At 45.0% G+C, this 18,085-nt stretch overlaps 1 protein-coding gene across 2 annotated transcripts; it reads left to right on the plus strand.

Moving 5' to 3' along the window:
* The first annotated feature begins 3,267 nt into the window (after window positions 1-3,267).
* On the plus strand, window positions 3,268-14,180 carry fam168a (family with sequence similarity 168 member A). 2 transcript variants are annotated; one of them, XM_084674894.1, is made up of 8 exons: window positions 3,274-3,545; window positions 8,263-8,371; window positions 8,790-8,881; window positions 9,034-9,114; window positions 9,787-9,932; window positions 10,122-10,299; window positions 10,446-10,579; window positions 10,734-14,180. In XM_084674894.1, the coding sequence occupies exons 2-7, from the start codon at window positions 8,310-8,312 to the stop codon at window positions 10,556-10,558; spliced, it is 672 nt and encodes a 223-aa protein (XP_084531020.1). In that variant the 5' UTR covers window positions 3,274-3,545; window positions 8,263-8,309; the 3' UTR covers window positions 10,559-10,579; window positions 10,734-14,180. The 2 variants fall into 2 exon arrangements, with proteins under 2 accessions (XP_084531021.1, XP_084531020.1); XM_084674895.1 differs by lacking the exon at window positions 8,263-8,371 and having other exon boundaries at window positions 3,268-3,545.
* The last annotated feature ends 3,905 nt before the right edge of the window (window positions 14,181-18,085 follow it).

Consider the following 18,085-nt stretch of genomic DNA (forward strand, 5'->3'; position numbering starts at 1 on the left):
AGTTCTCTGAGTTTTAAATCATTCTGCAACACATTCCATCATAAGGGTGCCCAATACATAAAAGCCCTTTTTCCCATTTCTGTTCTGGCATTTTGGACAGCGAGCATAAAGAAGTCCTGAGAACGCAAAGAGTGCTGCCCGGCACTTTTCTGCATTATAAAAACATACAGGTAGTTTGGGAGCAGACCAAGGATAGCCTTTTAAATGAAGTCGTACCAATGACAGAGCCTATGGGTGGCCAAAGCAGGCCATCCTACCCGAGAGTATAACTCACAGTGGTGAGTCAGAGCTTTACAGTTTGTAATAAAATGCAGAGAAGAATGGTAAGCTGTGTCCACCATACGAAGACAGTTACCAAAGGCATGCATATATAAAAGATTACCATAGTCCAACACAGGTAAAAAAGTAGCAGCAACTAATCGCTTTTTTACATTAAATGAAAAGCACAGCCTATTTCGAAAATAAAAACCCAGTTTTAACTTCAACTTTTTCACCAGGTACTGCACATTTGGCTTAAAAGTGAGGGAGTCATCAATCAAAATACCCATATATTTGTAAGAGTCAACAACCTCTATTTCACTTCCTTCAAGAGTGACCACCAAGGGGATATTCTGTGGCCCTCTCTGAGACTTTTATAACAACATAAGTTTAGTCTTATCTGCATTCAAAACAAGTTTCAGTTGGAAAAGCATACTTAGATTTACATTTAGCAGACGCGCCTATCCAGAGCGACTTACAGTAAGTACAGGGACATTCCCCCGAGGCAAGTAGGGTGAAGTGCCTTACCCAAGGACACAACATCATTTGGCACAACCGAGAATTGACCTGGCAACCTTCTGATTACTAGCCCGACTCCCTCACCGCTCAGCCATCTGACCCCCCCTTCTTTGAACAACATTAAAAGCATTTTGCAAGAGATCAATTGCCTGCACAAGAGTTGACACACAGTAATATATCACAGTGTCATCAGCATAGGAATGAAACTTAACGTCCAACACATTTTGACCCAGATTATCTATATAAATAGGAAATAAAAGCGGACCTAATACCGAGCCTTGTGGCACCCCTTTGCAGACGGTTGCAGTTACAGAGCATAGGCCATCATATCTGATGCACTGCGATCTATTTTCAAGGGTTAATTGTTCCGAGAGCCCTGAGTTGAGGAGCCTTAGTCTTAAAACATCATGGTCAATTGTATCAAATGCTTTAGTCAGGTCAATAAACAGTGACGCACAATGTTTCTTTTTGTCAAGAGCAACAGAAATGTCATTTACCACTTTTAGAGCAGCTGTAGCAGTACAGTTTTTTCCTAAAGCCTGACTGATAGGTTGATAAAATGGCATTGGTGTATAAGAACTCCTTAAGTTGTTTGCTCAAAAGAGTTTCAAGAATTTTTGCAGCTGTGCTGCTCAACCTAACTTCAGCCCCACCAGACCTCCAGGCCCTGACCACGGTGTTGGAGAGGTGAACCTCCATCGTTCATACAACGTCCACCCTGCCTGACAGACCACTGTTTGACCGACCGACCTGTGGCGGCGGCATGCTTTTTGTGATGGAGGGGCGAGATTTTTTTGCCCCCCCCAAAAAAAGAAATCTAGACCCTCTGAAACGCTATTTCCTGCATTTTAGGGGGCAGAATTTCATTATACACTTAGCTACTTTTCTCTTACGTTCTCTGGAGAAGAGTGTGTGACTGTCGCGAAAATAAACTGACCCATGCATGTGACACTGAAGACAGCAAGTGCTTTAACAATGATCTTGTTTCCGTTTTCAGATTCGACTTGTAAAATCAATGGGCTACAGTTCGATGGACACAATTTTTTGCGTTGCGTTTGTTTACAGTTTCGTCGTTCATAATTCGGTTCTGCTCGTTTTTGATTTGAAAGCCTTCTACTAACATGTTCCTGTTCTTTAATGTTTCTAACACATTTGACTAGATCAGGGGTGTCAAACAGGGCGTCCAGCTCGGCGGCCCGTCGGATGTCTTGGCAAAGTTTGAAGATTACAGAAATACATACATTTCATATAAAAGTAACTGCTATTCAGAATCCAAATGTCTATTAAGAATATGGAGGTTTATGAGTACAAACGTTTTGTAATTTTTTTAATCGATCCAGTAATTGCTTCAAAAACTGCGTAAATGCGATGTCTGCTCCGGAGGCAGAAGCACTCATTGCCACAGGCAGCAGTGCTTGCTGCGCGCTTTGCTGCAAAGCAAGGGAATCAGCAGAGGAGAGCCCGGAGAGATAAACACTGGGCTGATGTCTGAGTTTTTGGTCTTTATGGTTCTAGTTTACTATAGAAAGACCTTAAAATAGGGTTTGAATAGGGTTCGGAAGTGAACAAGGATACGGCGTTTACGCAGGGAATTTCTCTCGACATTTGCGGTGGATTTTATTGACGGCAACACCCTCCCAACATGTTTTTCGGAGGGGCGACCGCCCCCCCTGCCCCCCCTGTGCCGCCGCCACTGGACTGCCCAGCACCAGCACCAAAAGCCAGAGCCGTCCCAATCAACAAGAAAGGACGCTGGAGTGGTTCAGTGAGGAGACTGGTACCTCCAAGGCCAATCCACACTGGTTGGCAGATAAGGTCACATCAAGGTACTGTATTTATCAAGCCCTGGTAAACACAGGGTCTATAAATTCCCTTGGTGCAACTTCCGGGCACTACCGGCCCACTCTCTGTGGCACAACTGCCAACCAAAACCCAGCTGATGACAGTGTCAGGATGAAAGACCGGCATTAAAGGAAATAAGTCAGTGCGAGGAGAGAGCGGAGCGAGGAGAGAGCAGTGCAAGAGAGCAGACAGAAGACACTTGTCACAATAAAAACATCGGAAAATATTGTTCATGTTGCGCAATTTATTTTGAACACGAGATGGTGCTGTTCTATTTCCATGATTATATATCTCGGCATTTTCGTTTGCAGATAGGGTTCGAGTTTTGACTGGTATCAAGATGAAAATAGGCGTTTGTATACAATCGTTTGTTTTCTCTACGACATTTGAGCTGTAGCTGAGGTTGTAAATAATGTGCACAAAAGCTTTTGAGAAAAACTGTTTTAGTCATGCGTACAAAACGTTAATAATATAGCTCCGATCAGAGTACATTTTTTGTTTAACATCAATAATATCAATTTTGTTAGTGCTGTCAAAGTTTTACATTTACATTTACTGTCCTTGACGTTGTTGTACATCATCATTGCTAATTATCTGACATACCTTTCAGAGTCAGTGCGCTATCACTGTTTGCAAGTGCCTTGTACCCACGTCCCCCGTCCCCCTCTCTCTCCCTCTCTCTCTCTCTCTCTCTCTCTCTCTCTCTGTCTCTCTCTCTCTGTCTCTCTCTCGGCATCCCCATCCCCCACCCATTGCCTGAGTGAGAATCTCTGTTCCCAACGCCGCTCGGAAGCCCGAAAATCTCTGGAGCAGAGCGAGTTTACAAATAGACAACCAACGGTCATCAACGTGAATCTACGATCTCGAAGAGACAGCAAACCCTGAAATATCAGATCATAAATCACTTCAAATACCACTTTTTGTTGGTAAGTTTAAGGAATCGTGCAGTATTAAATGTGTTCATTTCCAGCTAACGCGTTAGCTAGGCTCATTGTGTTCTCTCCAATTGTCTTGACCGCTGTAATATTGCTAGGCTAGCAATGACACAAAAATGCATTGCCGCTAAGGCCACTAGCTAGCTAGTTATGATGAGTTATGACTAGAATATAGCTAACCAGCTAGGCTAACGTCACTGTATTAGCTATTTGCCAGGTAACCCGTCGTGTGGGACTATATAATATATGCTGTATTATATATTTTTTGTAATGTGATGTTGACGAGATAACGTTGACGTGAGCTAACGTTATGTAGCTAGCTCGTTGGGTCCATACGCTGAAATGATGGAAGTACGTTAGCTTAGCAAGCTAGTATTAGCAAACGTGATGGGATTTCTCCTTGTTAGTGCATACGTGCGTTGGAAAGTGATGCCCACACACACGCTCAGGTCGTGCTGCTTCGGTTTTCACCCCTCGCAGCAGCAACTACCACGGTAGCTAAGAATGGAGCGGTTTTTCAAAATGGTGTCGGAAGCTTGTGTTTGTGACCATTTTTGTCGATCCATTTGGTATGATATGACTGGAATGCAGAATGCAGCAGGAGTGGATGTGCGCCGTCTAGTTTGTCACTGGCCGATGGACAGACTAGCTTTCAATTGTTACTAAATTACATGTACTGCACCAAAATCAGATTTTCCTAACATCTCTTTGACCATTTTATAAAAAATAATACGCATCTGTAGTTATATTGGTACTAGCCAGCATCTTGACTACCACTCGGAATATATAGACAAACGTGGTGACTAGGCCATCATTTTACATTTTTATGTATTTTTTTTAACTTTTTCTTCCAATCTGGTCATTTTGCTCAATTCTTTAGCCTATTGTATGGGCTTGTCAGCGGGTAGCACCATATCTCCGCCATATTTAAATTAAAGTGCTTATCAATCGCATTAATTGGTCGGATCTATATTAGTTTTAACCAGTGTAGGTTAAATTGTGCGTATCCATGAGAAGTGTATAGGCCCAAGCTACAACTTTTGAGCAAGTGAAGTTGCATTGCTGTCCTGATTCAATGAAACTGGAACCATGTTTACGTTGCTTAAACGCGGCGTGGTTGAATTGCAGGCCAAACAATGCGGCCATAAAACTGTCAATGCGGCTCCTGGCTGCACGACCGAAGACTTTCTTTATCATTCCGCGTCGTGAATGACTAGATAATTACAGGTAATTTGCTTTCAATTCACCATGCCCACCAGAGAAAATAGTGAGTATTGAGACTGAAGAGTTTGTCAAGTCAACATGACAACGTGTTGAGAGACTCATTATCTCCGGAGTTATATACTGTTGCCCACTGGAACACGTTCTTAATTATATTTCCTGTTTGATAGAGTAATTCAGCTCACCTGTTCATAAGACAGGTTTGATAAGGGGATTCAGTGCATGCGACAAACATTGCATTCCTGTTTCGCATCTGAAAACGTGTAGAATATAATTGTACATTGTGCTATATGCATGTTAGCATTTAGGCAGTGTGATATTAGGTGTGGTTGATAAGTTCAAATCAGGTGTGAATTAAGTGTGTTTGGTTTGAATCACATTCAAAGGTTATAGAATATTGCACATTGTTGTGAATGTAATTGTGTTTTTATGTGATTGAAACAAAAGATGTGCTTTAAGTGGCTAAGTTACCACAGTTTAAACTGTGTATTCACCCGTTTTCTCTCTGTGTTAATAAACAAGCCCTTAACGCACGAGTTGGACACTTTGACTCTAAGGAGCTTGTTCCATCATATTTCATCAGGCAAATCCGAAACCAAAGATCAGGCACAACTGAAAGGTTGGTTTTAAGTCCGATGACATTCAGTTATGGGGAGACGAGACACCTTCACCCTGGACCAAGTTCCTCCCAAAGACTGTTCTAGAACACAAGAGATGTTCAGCCCAACATATCAATGTGGCCAGTTAGTAGTTACCCCCTTGAAAAAACGGAAGAAAAGAGTGGCTTGCATGAGGAGGTTAGAAATACATCTCCACTGTTGGCTGTCCTAGATCAAAAATAGCCCAGCAGCCTTTTGGAGCTACACCCTCAGGGCAGCTTTGAACGGAAGGCATTTTATTGTATTATTGATATGCCATGATAGCCCCCCCACCCCCTACCCAAGCTGTTCTCAGAAGGCTGCTTCATGGGGCAAAACCAGTGGGAAATATCATCAGTGGGATTCGATAGGAAGATTCGCAATAGTAATAATAATAATGCGAATATGTTGGTATGCACTTGGGATTCATTGTTGGTTTTGAGCAGACTCCCTGTGTGAACAGTGATGACATGGTCATGCCGGGGGCCTGTGATGGCTGAGAGGGGGAGGAGGAGGTGCCAGCCAGACATGTCTATTGTACATGTTCTCCTTTAAGGAGTGGGAGTGATAATGCTTTGCGCTGATAGGTTTATTCATATGCCATCCTCCCCTCCCCCCTCTCCGAGTAGATTACCCTCCAGGCTCAAAGATAGTCTCCCGTCATTGACGAGAAGGAACATTATTACTGTTGTTACACGCACACACACACACACACACCTCCCGTTTCTCGCCTGTGTTGTGCTTGGGCGGGACAAAGTGATGTTAGCCTGGAACTCTGTTTCAGACTAGATTAAGTGACACTGTTCCAGCCAGCCTGACAGACAGGTTCCTCTTCGTCTGGTTGTCACTGCGGTTTCCCCGAACCTTTCACCCTGGGGGTGGAATGCCATGGAAATCCTGCCTTCGAGTCTTGGCTGATTCAGGCGCAGCGACCCCAGACTGTTCTGGATTGTGTTACACTTAAGAGTACCCTTTGGTGTGTAGCCCCTGTCTGGGGCCTGTCGTGGAGTGTGTTACGCGTAAGCAAGTCCCCTTAGCCCAAGCACCCCGTCTGGGGGTCGGGTAGGCCAGAAAAAATGCTGCCGTACAGGGGCCGTGAACAGATCGATATATCATCAGAGTGTGTGTGTGTTCGCGGAGACAGGAGGGCTTCGTGGCGTTTCCGACTCCCAATGAGGTATCTGTCAGTCGCCCCCTCCAGGAATGGAAGGACTCTTTCTCTCCCCCCCCCCCCCTTTCACTCTCAGCCCCCTCTGTGCGTCGGTGTCGGGGGGGATTGTCCCGCGGAGAATGGCCTTTACAATCGGAGGTTGCGGTGGACTGAATGGAGGGGCTTAGGTTCAGAATGGGCCCTTCACAACCAAGAGCACCTCATCTCCCCACGCCTCCACTAAAACAAAGCAGGCTGCCACTAAAGACCCCCCAACCGACTCACACCTATACATGGACCACATGGGCCCACCTCACACATTCATAGACAAACACACCGTCCCTCCCTCTTTCTGTTCAGGCACGGTTGGGGGGGAGGGGTTACCAGGGGTCGAAGGACCCCCCCCCCCCCCCGGGTAGTTAAGCCACCTGTCTGCTGACTGGCTGTCATTATGCCCTAACCTGACAAGTGAAAGGGAGGGGCGGAGAGGTCAGACTGGAGGTGAAGAGAAGAGGGGTTGGGGGGACAGGTTGGAGTCAGGACAGGAGGGAGTAGCATTTCCGTACGGGCACCTCGCGCGTGTCGCTGGGGAGAGAGAGAGAGAGAGAGAGGGAGGGACAGGGAGGGACAGAGAGAGGGAGGGACAGAGAGAGAGAGAGAGAGAGAGAGAGAGAGAGAGAGAGAGAGAGAGAGAGAGAGAGAGAGAGAGAGAGAGAGTGAGCTGTTTCCTATTTTGGGAGAGGGAGTGCGAGACAGGAGGTGAGAGGAGTGTGGGGGGCGAGAGGCAGATGGAGACGATCAGTCAGGTGAACGGAACAGAGTCTGATGCACCGAGGTAGTCTCTCCCCGCTCCTAATCAGCAGCCGTCGGCATGGAATCAAGTGTGTGTGTGTGTGTCTTCTGACTCCTCATCCTCTCCTCCTGCTAGCAGTGGCTTGTTCCACTGCAGGAGGGCCCACTGTCATACACAGGGTTCTCTGTGTGCAGCTCCACACTCTCTGGCCTTAACAGCGATGCTCGCACCGTCTTCACTGTCGAGCCGGGAGCTGAATAATTGATACGAGCCCCTCTCATTTCTCCCTCTTTCTAAGGGTGGGGTGTGCATCTGTGCTAAAAGCCTACAAGGAATAGCTGAATCTAATACAAACCTTGCTCATTTGTTGAAGTTTTGGCGTCACACTGTCCAAGACACTCTGGAACCCCAACACACACACACACACACACCTCTGTTTCCATTTCCCTGGTGCCCTTTGCTGTGGATATGGCTCATCTATGTATTTATCCATTGCTTGGCAAATACGTCGTCTCTTTCTGTTACACACTACCTCTCTAACTGCCCTCTCTCTACATATATATCTATCTCTCTATCTCTCTCTCTCTCTCTCTCCCTGTGTCTATCTCCCTGTGTCTATCTCCCTGTGTCTATCTCCCTGTGTGTGTCTCTATCTCCCTGTCTCTCTCTCCTTCTTTCTGGTCGTCCTCTCCAGTGTTTGTGTGTCTTGTCATTGGCTGATTTGTTCTTATTTACAGCACGTCATGCACATACACATTCACACACACCCACAAAGCATCTGACCCCAACACACACACACACACACACACACACACTAACCATTTGCTTTGCTCGGTGTGCTCGTCTTGTGGTGGTTCCCTCGGCTCTGTCCATTGTAATCATGATCTCTCGCTGTTTTAATTTCAGATTTGCATATCCACTCCCACCTCCTTCCTCATTTGCATACAGCAAGAATGGCGAGCGGGCACCCTACTGACAAATACAGTTTCATGTACCAACCAGACACGCACAAGAGGTACGGAGACACACTCACTCACTCACACACACACGCCGTCTGAGGCCGACACACTCGGGTGAGTACACACGAGGAAGAGTGACCCGGGGCATGGTGATTTGACGGCGTCCACGCACACACACACACACACACACACACTCACACACATCCCGTCGGAATGGCAGCTGTGTTCTCCTGGGGAGACTCCACTCGTGCTCAACTTCTAGCCGTGTTTACAATGTGGGAGTGTGAGCACAAACGCTGCGCCCGTGGGAGTAGGCTCGATGATTTAGCGTGCGTAAACCTTCCCCCTCTGCTGTTCCCTCTCTCTCTCTCCTGTTCTTCCTCTCACGGTCTCACTCCCTCTCTGTCTTCCCCTCCCGTATGTTCAATATCTCGTTTTCTCTCAATTCCCCCCCCCTCCCCCCCCCTCCCCCAGTAAGAACAGGTTACCCTCCAGTATGAATCCTGTCTACAGCCCAGTCCAGCCCGGTGCCCCCTACGGAAACCCAAAGAACATGGCCTACACAGGTGAAACCCCCCCCCCCCACACACACACACAACACATCCACACACAACACATGGAGAAAGGGGTTCCATCCCCGCTGCCTGAAAAGAGCGTTACTATGCCTGTCTTCAGTCTGGGACCGCTTGACCAATGTCACATGCTTCTACCTCTCTAGGCTACCCTGCAGGGTACCCGACGGCCGCCCCCACCTACACCCCCAACCTCTACCAGACAGGCAGCCCCGGATATCCCCCAGGTGAGAGAGCCTCTCGCCTCACCACAGTGTGTGTGTCCCTGATGAAAGAGAAGTCGGCCAGTTGTCAGTTAGGTAGATGTGAATGGAACTGTCTGGACGTGGGACCAGGTAACAGCTGCTCACGATCCTGTTAGTGACGCACACGCGCTGTCGTCTGCAACGCCTACACGCTGCTGTCCTCCTGCCCCTATAGCAGATGGGCTGATGCCTGCACCCATATGCTGTGTGGACACCACACACACACACAGGTTTCCTGATCAAGGACACGGCAGCTAGTACACACACCATTATGCTTTTTCAAAATGTTTGTGTACGTCGTAATTAATGGAAATTCTAAGTGAGTGAGTGAGTGAGTGTGTGTGTGTGTGTGTGAGTGTGTGTGTGTGTGTGTGGTATGTTTTTGAGGAAGGAAGAAAGAAAGAGAAAGAGAGCACGCATGCAGTCAGTCACATATGCACCGATTTCTCTTTGTTCCTGCGCTCAGTGGCGATGCGTCGTGCTTTCATAAGCCTTAAGCAAACGTGACCTTCAGACGCCACCTTGTGGTGGCAAGAGTGGACTGCACCACAGGACGCAGGGAGGACAAACACAAGCTGCATTTCAATAGACTGAAGGGGGTCCACAAGTGATTTTATACTCTCTATTTCTTTCTACATCTCTCTCTCCCTCCAGGATACACTGCAGCAGGTACTCCGTACAAAGTGCCTCCCACCCAGACGAACGGGGCCCCCCCACCGTACACCCCCTCCCCCAACCCCTACCCCACAACCATGTACCCCATCCGCAGTGCCTACCCCCAGCAGAACCTCTATGCACAGGTGAGCGCGCGCGCACACACACACACACACACTGGTGAGCACTTCCACACTCACACACCCAAGTAAGCTCACACATTTTGTCCCAGTCCACAGATTGTACTACCACCTACGCACGCACCCGCACCCACACACACACACACACACACACCCACCCACCTCCCTGTGTAACGTGCTGTGTGCTTCTCCCAGGGAGCCTACTATACCCAGCCAGTGTATGCGGCCCAGCCCCATGTGATCCACCACACCACCGTGGTGCAGCCCAACAGCATGCCCTCCGCCCTCTACCCCGCCCCCGTCTCCGCCCCCCGGAACAACGGCATGGCCGCCATGGGCATGGTCGCCGGGACAACCATGGCCATGAGCGCCGGTGAGTCCTGCCAAAGTTCCCACGGCGATGTATTTGGGAACGCCGACTCCTTATTGGCGAGTGTGGCGCGAAACCCGCCCGGCAACATGGGCTTTAGTGGCGTGGCGCCTTTCTGATTGGCTGACATGGTTCTCCGCTTCCTGCAGGCACACTGCTGACCACGCCCCAACACCCTCAGATCGGAGCGCACCAGGTAACCATGCCAACCTACAGGCCTCAAGGAACACCTGGATACAGCTATGTGCCCCCCCACTGGTAGAGCCCCCAACCACAGCCTCATGTGAGTCCTCCATCGATTGATGCTCTTCTTCCTCCTCATTCCTTCTCTTCCTCATCCCTTCCTTCTGTCTTTCAATGTTGGTCTGACATTACTGTGTACTTGTTGTTCTAGAACTGTCAAACTTTCCTTGACATTCTGATTACCCCCCCCCCAGATCTGGAGTCCAACATCGTATGCAACTACTCGAGTCTTATGCGGGCTTCTACTGGTTACCATGGAACCCCTGCACCTGTCTGCAAGAACAAGAACCTAAAGTGCAACTGCCACTTTATACATTCACTAGTGTTTATACAACAACAACAAAAAGCTGCTTGTTTTTATGATTTTTCACTCTTTTTCTTTTGTCTTTTTCTTTGCCAACTTGAAATCGTCTACAATCCTTTGAGTTCTGTCTCTGACGTACCTTTCATTCCTCCACAATGTCATTCCTTCAGCTCCAGAGGGATGACGGGTGTGTGTTGTTCTGCTGGTGTTCTGTCTGTGGGCTCTTCCCGACGGTGCACTGAGCACTCAAATCATCTCCGCCATCTTCATCGTCATACTCAACAGCGACAAAAACGCTACGCTGCCAATTTACCCAAACACGGTATCGGCACAGGGTTTGGATTTCATTTATTCGGACACTCCTTTAAATCGTGTCTTTTCCCCCTCCCTCGTCTGTTCTTTTTCATTAAGGGCGAATTTATCTGTGGCTGACTCCTCCACCTCCTCCATCTGGGTTCATCCTCTTTTCTGGTCGTCATCCCTTGTTTCATTCCTCTGGTGTCAGTTGGTGGACCACTTTGGACGAAGGTAGTCTTCCGGCGTCTGTCTAGCCGTCTCCTGACCAGACGCTGCTGTTAGAACAAGGTGGACTGTCCCAGCCAGAGCCACAGCACTTACACTGCACACTATCCTGGAAGTGTCCCAGTGTTCACCCTAGCACATTTCAGTATGCAGGACCCTTCTAGCTTCACACCATGTTTTTTACTAGGTCTGTATGTTAGCAATTTTGCCTGCTTTGGAAACTACATTTCCCTTTTTTTTTTGTCAGGTTAGCGTAGGCTGATAAATGATTGACTCAAGATGTGGCTGTGTTTGTATAACACTGCGTGTACATGGCGTGGTCACTCAGTCACATACTTTTTAACATGCGCACACACACCCACACGTTATAAAGGTTTTGTCCTTTTTAAACCAGTAAGACGTAGGAGGCACTTCATTCTGTCTCTTGACGTTGCTAAATTGAAGGCACACGCAAACACACACACACACACACTACATAAGTAAAGGTGCCATGTGGGGACACGCCACTCAAAGCGTCTCCTGTGGTGCAGAGATAAAGGGATTAGGTAGTAGTACTGGGTGGAGGGAGGGAAGGGGGGGGGGTCAAGGGGGTGGAGTGGCATGCTGGGTGAAACCCAGGCTGTGTCTCAGGGCATAGCAGCAGGAATCCTGGTATCTGTAGGCTTTTAGGAGCAACGCTACAGGTCATAGCAACATATTTACACAGAGGAAACCAAGTTGTTCATTGCAATAAACCGGAGAGGATGCCTCCCAGGCATTGTTTTATGACCGTTTGAAAGTGGAACTGAGATTCCTTTGCAGGAAAAAAAACTTTCTGTTAAAATAACAAGAATCAGCCCTAATTATGAAATGTGGGTGTTGTATCCAGCCCCCCACCCCCCCCCCCCCCCACCCAGTCCTTGGTAATTAACAGTTACTGTAATAAACATATCAACAAAAAAGTTATGGAATATCTTCGTGAAGAATTGTTGCACAAACAAGCAAAAACATGACAATTCATACTGAAGTGCAGGTAGTTAAAAAAAGGGGCGATTTTTATTGTGATTTAATAAAACAAAACGATAAAATCAGTGTTTGAGAGATTTAGTCCTGATAATGTTTGTAGTTGTAGAATAGGCTAATACTCAACAAATGCGTGTATGATTTCTATTCATAAGAATCTTATTTAATCAACCACTGTCGGTGTTTTCACTTGGCAACCGGTGGAAGGTGTTTTAAGTCTATTGTTTAATTTTCAGTCAGTGGTTTTTTTGAGCTTATGGGTCAGCGTCATTCAGGTGTAGTACGCACTAGTGTTGGTTCTAACGAGAAGAGCAGTATATTTATAGTGAGTGCTGCAATAATATGTTCTAGCAAAGCATGGTTGCATCAATGTGGCAGCTACTGTTTGTCTTATTGATATTTCCACCTTTTTCGAAAAGCTATATTCAATAGTCTAATCTCTAAGGGAGAGAGAGAGAGATGTTCATGAATCTTCATGCTGAGCCCCCCTTTGTGCCATATGTTAGTAGCTGTCAATAAGGTAACTGAAGTCTTGTTTTGGTATCTGGTCTCTGGTTTTTACTCTAATGGGGGGGGTCTCTCGTTCAGCCATTGGCTTCATTTGAGCTTCCTGTGTTGTCTGTCAGGTCTGTGTGTGTGTGTGTGTGTGTGTGTGTGCTCCTGGTGTGGTGTTCGTCTACTGTCAAAGTGATGTGTTCTGCAGACCCCTCCATCAAACCCCAATATTCTCCTTGCTCTGTCCGTTCATTTCGACTTTGGCCCAGAAGGAACCCCAGCACCCTCCGCAGAACGTCCATATTCAGCCCAGGGTATGTCCCAGATTTAGTCTAGAACATTCTCAGAAGTTATGTGAATTACTGGTCTAATGCGCTCCACCGGTTTAATAACTGATCCACATACCCTTCCCGGGGTGTAGGTGGCGCTGTTGTCACATGGCTTACATACACCTCATCCTGCAAGCTCTGAACTCCCATTAGGTGAAGGTAATTTCATTAGAATTCTGCCTGAACTTTCACCTGCACTTATTGAAAGGATTTACAGACACATCGTGTTTTGGGGGGAATTGACGTCTTCATCATCGTGGTCTTAATCAACAATTTCCTCACTGTTTATACATCATTCCAACTCTGAAGGCATTTCCAAAAGATTAAAAGATGTTAACTTGGAACAAGGATCATTGTACTTTCTGTTCCCTTTTTCTTCTATTCTGTACTGCACCCATTCTGCTCAAGTCTCTCTCTCTCTCTCTGCCTTGCAGTTCTAACATTTGAGCAGTTTTCATAAACTCTTAACTACTATCAAAGGAATAGTAGACTCATCGTCTTCAATGTTCTACAGCTTTTAATTTTGGTTGTCGAGAGATTTATGAACTTCAAATTTGACACTAAATGTGATGCAAAAAGTGGAATTTCCTTGTCTTCCATTCTACTTTTGTCCCTGGAGCGAAATAAGGAACAACCCACCCTCGAAGTTTGGTACCCAGTTTGCACAAACTATGGTTAACGTTACCATGCAGTTGTGGCAGACTATGGCACAACGTTTTTTTGGGAACGTTGTGAGAACTGAATTGTATGTTAGCTATTGGTCCAGTGTTTAGGACCGACATCAGGCTTGTGATATGAAGTGTAAATCTGTTTTTAATTTGGGTTTTTAAATGTTTTTGTTCACTTTTTTGTTTTTTTTGTTTTGTTTTTTAGATCAGTTAGTGATCTTAGGTATAACTAAGCCAAGTTTGTAATTGTATAATATTTACTGTAAGATGTAGAACATTGAATAACTATTAAAATTTTCCTATAAAAGGAAGCCCATCTTTGATCTCGTCTGTTATTTTGTTTTCGATTCAGAGTAAACAACGTTAAGAATACATGAAGACCTGGACTGCTACAGTACATGGTGGTACCTGGAGGAACAGCACAGCTGAATGCGAATTTGTGAAGAAGCTCTTAACACTAAGAGCTTCTTAAGAACGTTCTTAAGAACTTCTTAACTGGGAATCTGGGAAACCCGGCCAATGACGGTTATTCGGAGCCCTAAAATGGGGAAGCTATGCACAAAATGGGACATTGTTTCTCAATGGTGCATCCGATATACATTTGGAAATACTCTGATTAAATCTGACACTGCAGTTTTCCTTCAACATTGCATAATACCAAAATTGCAACAAAACAAACCATGTCCAATGACTATATATTTTTTCTATTAAAAGCTGCTAAATAAAATGGTGCAGAAGCACAGTTATTGACTTTAAACAGCACTTATCTCCAGGTTGGTTTATGTGGACCCAGTATGAGCTGTCCTAACAGGCTGTTCTGAGTAACATACCAAGCCTCGCTTATGTGTTTCCTGATGTGCCTGGGCTTGAACCCTCGTGTTAATGCTTGCATTATTTTGGGTGAGAAGAAAATCTGCTCTGTATCTGAATACTAGTTGGTATCGACTGGGATCTGTTATATGTCTGTACAGTGGGCCAATACATCTGGTCAATGGGTCTGTTTTAGTAGTGCTTCTTGAGGTTAGATAACATCATTGAAGGAGTATTAGTAACCAAAGATTATGCCTTACATTGGCTGGTGGTTACAAAAGTTATATGCAACATTGTGTGTGTGGGTGTAAACCAGAGTGTCTTCTGCCAGGGTTTGGAAAGTGCACCCTCTCTCACTTCTCTCTTTAGACCCCCAGCCAGACTTCCAGGGTTGAGCAAGACATACCATGCCCAAACGTCACACACACACACACATGCAATCTCTTTATTCAAGCCAAAGATCTCTGCTTTCACATCACACACATTCTTTAGGTGTTTCTAAACAACTGGTGTGCCTTTAAGGTCAAAAGTCAATACTGCTGTGTGAATTCACAGACACAGGTGATACAGTAGATCTGGGTTTCAGCTGTTCTGGCAGCCACCTTAGAACGTTTTTGATACCCCCCTCCCACACACTTCCACCACCTCCCACACAAATCTATCGACAAGCCCCCATTCTGGAGGACAGGGGGCTGAGGGTGGTGTGTGTGTGTGTGTGTGTGTGTGTGTGTGTGTGTGTGTGTGTGTGTGTGTGTGTGTGTGTGAGAGAGAGAGAGAGAGAGAATGAGGTCAAGAGAGTGACAGATGACAGTTAGAATCAAATACATATTTTTGGTTAGAATCCTGTAGGACGAGTCCACATCATAATGACCACTACTTCCTCCCAATGTGTGTGTGTGTGTGTGTGTGGGGGGGGGGTCAGTCAAAAGAAAAATAAGAAAATAAGACAGTACCTAACAGAAATTCAAATATATAATTTGGTCAACTCTGCAGCGGTTCCGCTGTTGTGTGAGGAGCAAAAAATGATATTAAGGTAGAGTGCCCGGCAAAACTACCTTATCCTTGTGCAGTTGCATGCTGCTCTAAAGCCTCATTCCCCCTACTACTCACGTCTTTATCAATGCAACAGAGCATACAGAAGGCATTAGCCTATATTGATATTTGCTGCTCTTGACAATATAGTTCTGAACTCCACGTAGGTTTGAAGGAGGTCTTTCTTTTTGGCATCTGAAAGCCTACTCGAATAGTAAATTGCGACGATGGGCAGGAAGGGTCAAAAAGGAGGACTAAAGGCCAAAAGGGAGGACACGCAAGAGCGGTCCGGACACAGGCCTGGAAAACCGGACTGTCCGGACTAAATCCGGACGTCTGGTCACCCTAGTTGTGGTGTTAACTGACATAAAGTTCTAACAATATCTTTGCTCCAGAAAAACATGTCAACAATCTATAATGACGTTGTAACATGCCACAATATTATAACTAACTACAACATGCATTTCTATGGAGCTAGAAAGCTGACGAAAGTATCTGAATTTGAATATGAAAGATCTGAAATATTTGTGTGTCGAATTTCATAAAACTGAAATATTTTGCTGTTGATTATATAGTATCTGAATTATTTGTATGCCGAATTTAATAAAACTGAATTATTGTGATCCAAAAATTCAAATTTCTAAAATTCAGATTGCAGTAATTCAGATTGTTGAAATTCAGATTGCTGAAATTCAGATTCTTGAAATTGAAATTGCGGAAATTCAGATTGCGGAAATTCAGATTTTGTCTGAACTAGGCCAAAGGTGAAACAGCTTGCTTTCACAGGAAAAAGTAGACGATTTCAGAACGACCGAACTTTACCTCAGAACAAACTGAGTTGCTAGTTGGAGGAATACCCAGATCACACATAAGTATCTGGGATAGCACACATACGTCCCGATGTGTAGAAGATACGTTGGCAAGATCTAGTATGGAGATCGTTGGCATTTGATCGAAACTGACTTCCAGACGACGTGTGGACAATGAATCCAATCCCACCCGGCCGCACTACAGATATATCCTGTTAACCATAGATAACTCCTTATATCTATGCTGTTAAATACTATGTCCGATCTCTCAGACAGCAAATATTTCACTATCCATAACCGATCTGAAATGTCACTTAGGAAATGAACATAGCCTATAGGCTGAACATTGACTTTGATAGGAATAAGGAGACAATGAAAAATATGCTTGACCATCCAAAATTGGCTATTAGTTATACAGTAGCTAGCTAGCGTGACTTGATTTAACCTGGATTTTTATGTGTGGGTATTATAGCCTAATTAAGAGACACAATTGAAGTTCATGATTTTATATCAGGCTGGATGTTGATGCCATCAAGCTCAAAGAACTCCAACACAGAAAAGAGAACAACGGAACATAAATATATAAGATAGCTTTGCCAGTTGTTCCGCGTCTCCGCCGCCCTCTGACTCTCGACTCACTTGGTAACAGTAAATGCCGATTTTGGCAGAGGAGAAGACACAAGTGTTTACAAGTTTCATAAGCACTTGCTCCATACTCTTCCTCCAACGAGCAACTCTTAGCTTTTGTTCTGGGGTCAAATTCAGTCGGAGAATGTCTATATTCGGTCGTTCTGAAATCGTCTACTTTTCCCTGTGAAGGCAAGCTGTTTCACCTTTGGCCTCTAGTTCAGACAAATTTCCGCAATCTGAATTTCCGCAATCTGAATTTCAAGAATCTGAATTTCAAGAATCTGAATTTCAAGAATCTGAATTTCAGCAATCTGAATTTCAAGAATCTGAATTCCTGAAATCTGAATTTCAACAATCTGAATTCCAGCAATCTGAATTTTAGAAATTTGTATTTTTGGATCAAAATAATTCAGTTTTATTAAATTTGACATACAAATAATTCAGATATTATATATTCAACAGCAAAATATTTCAGTTTTATGAAATTTTCAAAGTTTCATATTCAAATTCAGATACTTTTGTCAGCTTTCTAGCTCCATACATTTCCTGCTGAAAAATGTGTTGGATTGCTGAAATCTTTAAAGAAAAAAAATAAAATGGCTGAAAATAAAGAAATGAAAAAATACCCGCAAGCTGAAATTAATTTGAAAAATGTATGATTCACACAAAAGAGGGAGTGTGGAAGCTGGACTGCATCATCTAACAAAGCGCTTAAATACAATGCGGGAGAATACGTTTGAACGTTGTGAAGCAATCAAAGATATGGTTGAATTTCAAGAGGCAGTATGGAAGCTGGACTGCATCAACAAAGCTAAGAGCTTAAATAGCCTACAATGTGGGAGAAGCTGAAAGTTAAACTTTTAAACATAAGAAGTAGGCTAGCTAATTGTAACAAGAATAATATAGTTTTAACAGTTCAAATTAGTTGGGATAGTAATATCAGTA

This window comes from Hypomesus nipponensis, chromosome 15 (assembly GCF_054491055.1).
Source record: "Hypomesus nipponensis isolate SF chromosome 15, ASM5449105v1, whole genome shotgun sequence".
Classification (NCBI taxonomy): domain Eukaryota; kingdom Metazoa; phylum Chordata; class Actinopteri; order Osmeriformes; family Osmeridae; genus Hypomesus; species Hypomesus nipponensis.

Bases quoted from the DNA above. Each gene is read 5' to 3' on its own strand.
- fam168a (XM_084674894.1), top strand. From the start codon at position 8,310: ATGGCGAGCGGGCACCCTACTGACAAATACAGTTTCATGTACCAACCA. The intron at 8,372-8,789 runs GTACGGAGACAC...CCCCTCCCCCAG, and splicing joins CAACCAGACACGCACAAGAG to TAAGAACAGGTTACCCTCCA. The intron at 10,300-10,445 runs GTGAGTCCTGCC...CGCTTCCTGCAG, and splicing joins AACCATGGCCATGAGCGCCG to GCACACTGCTGACCACGCCC.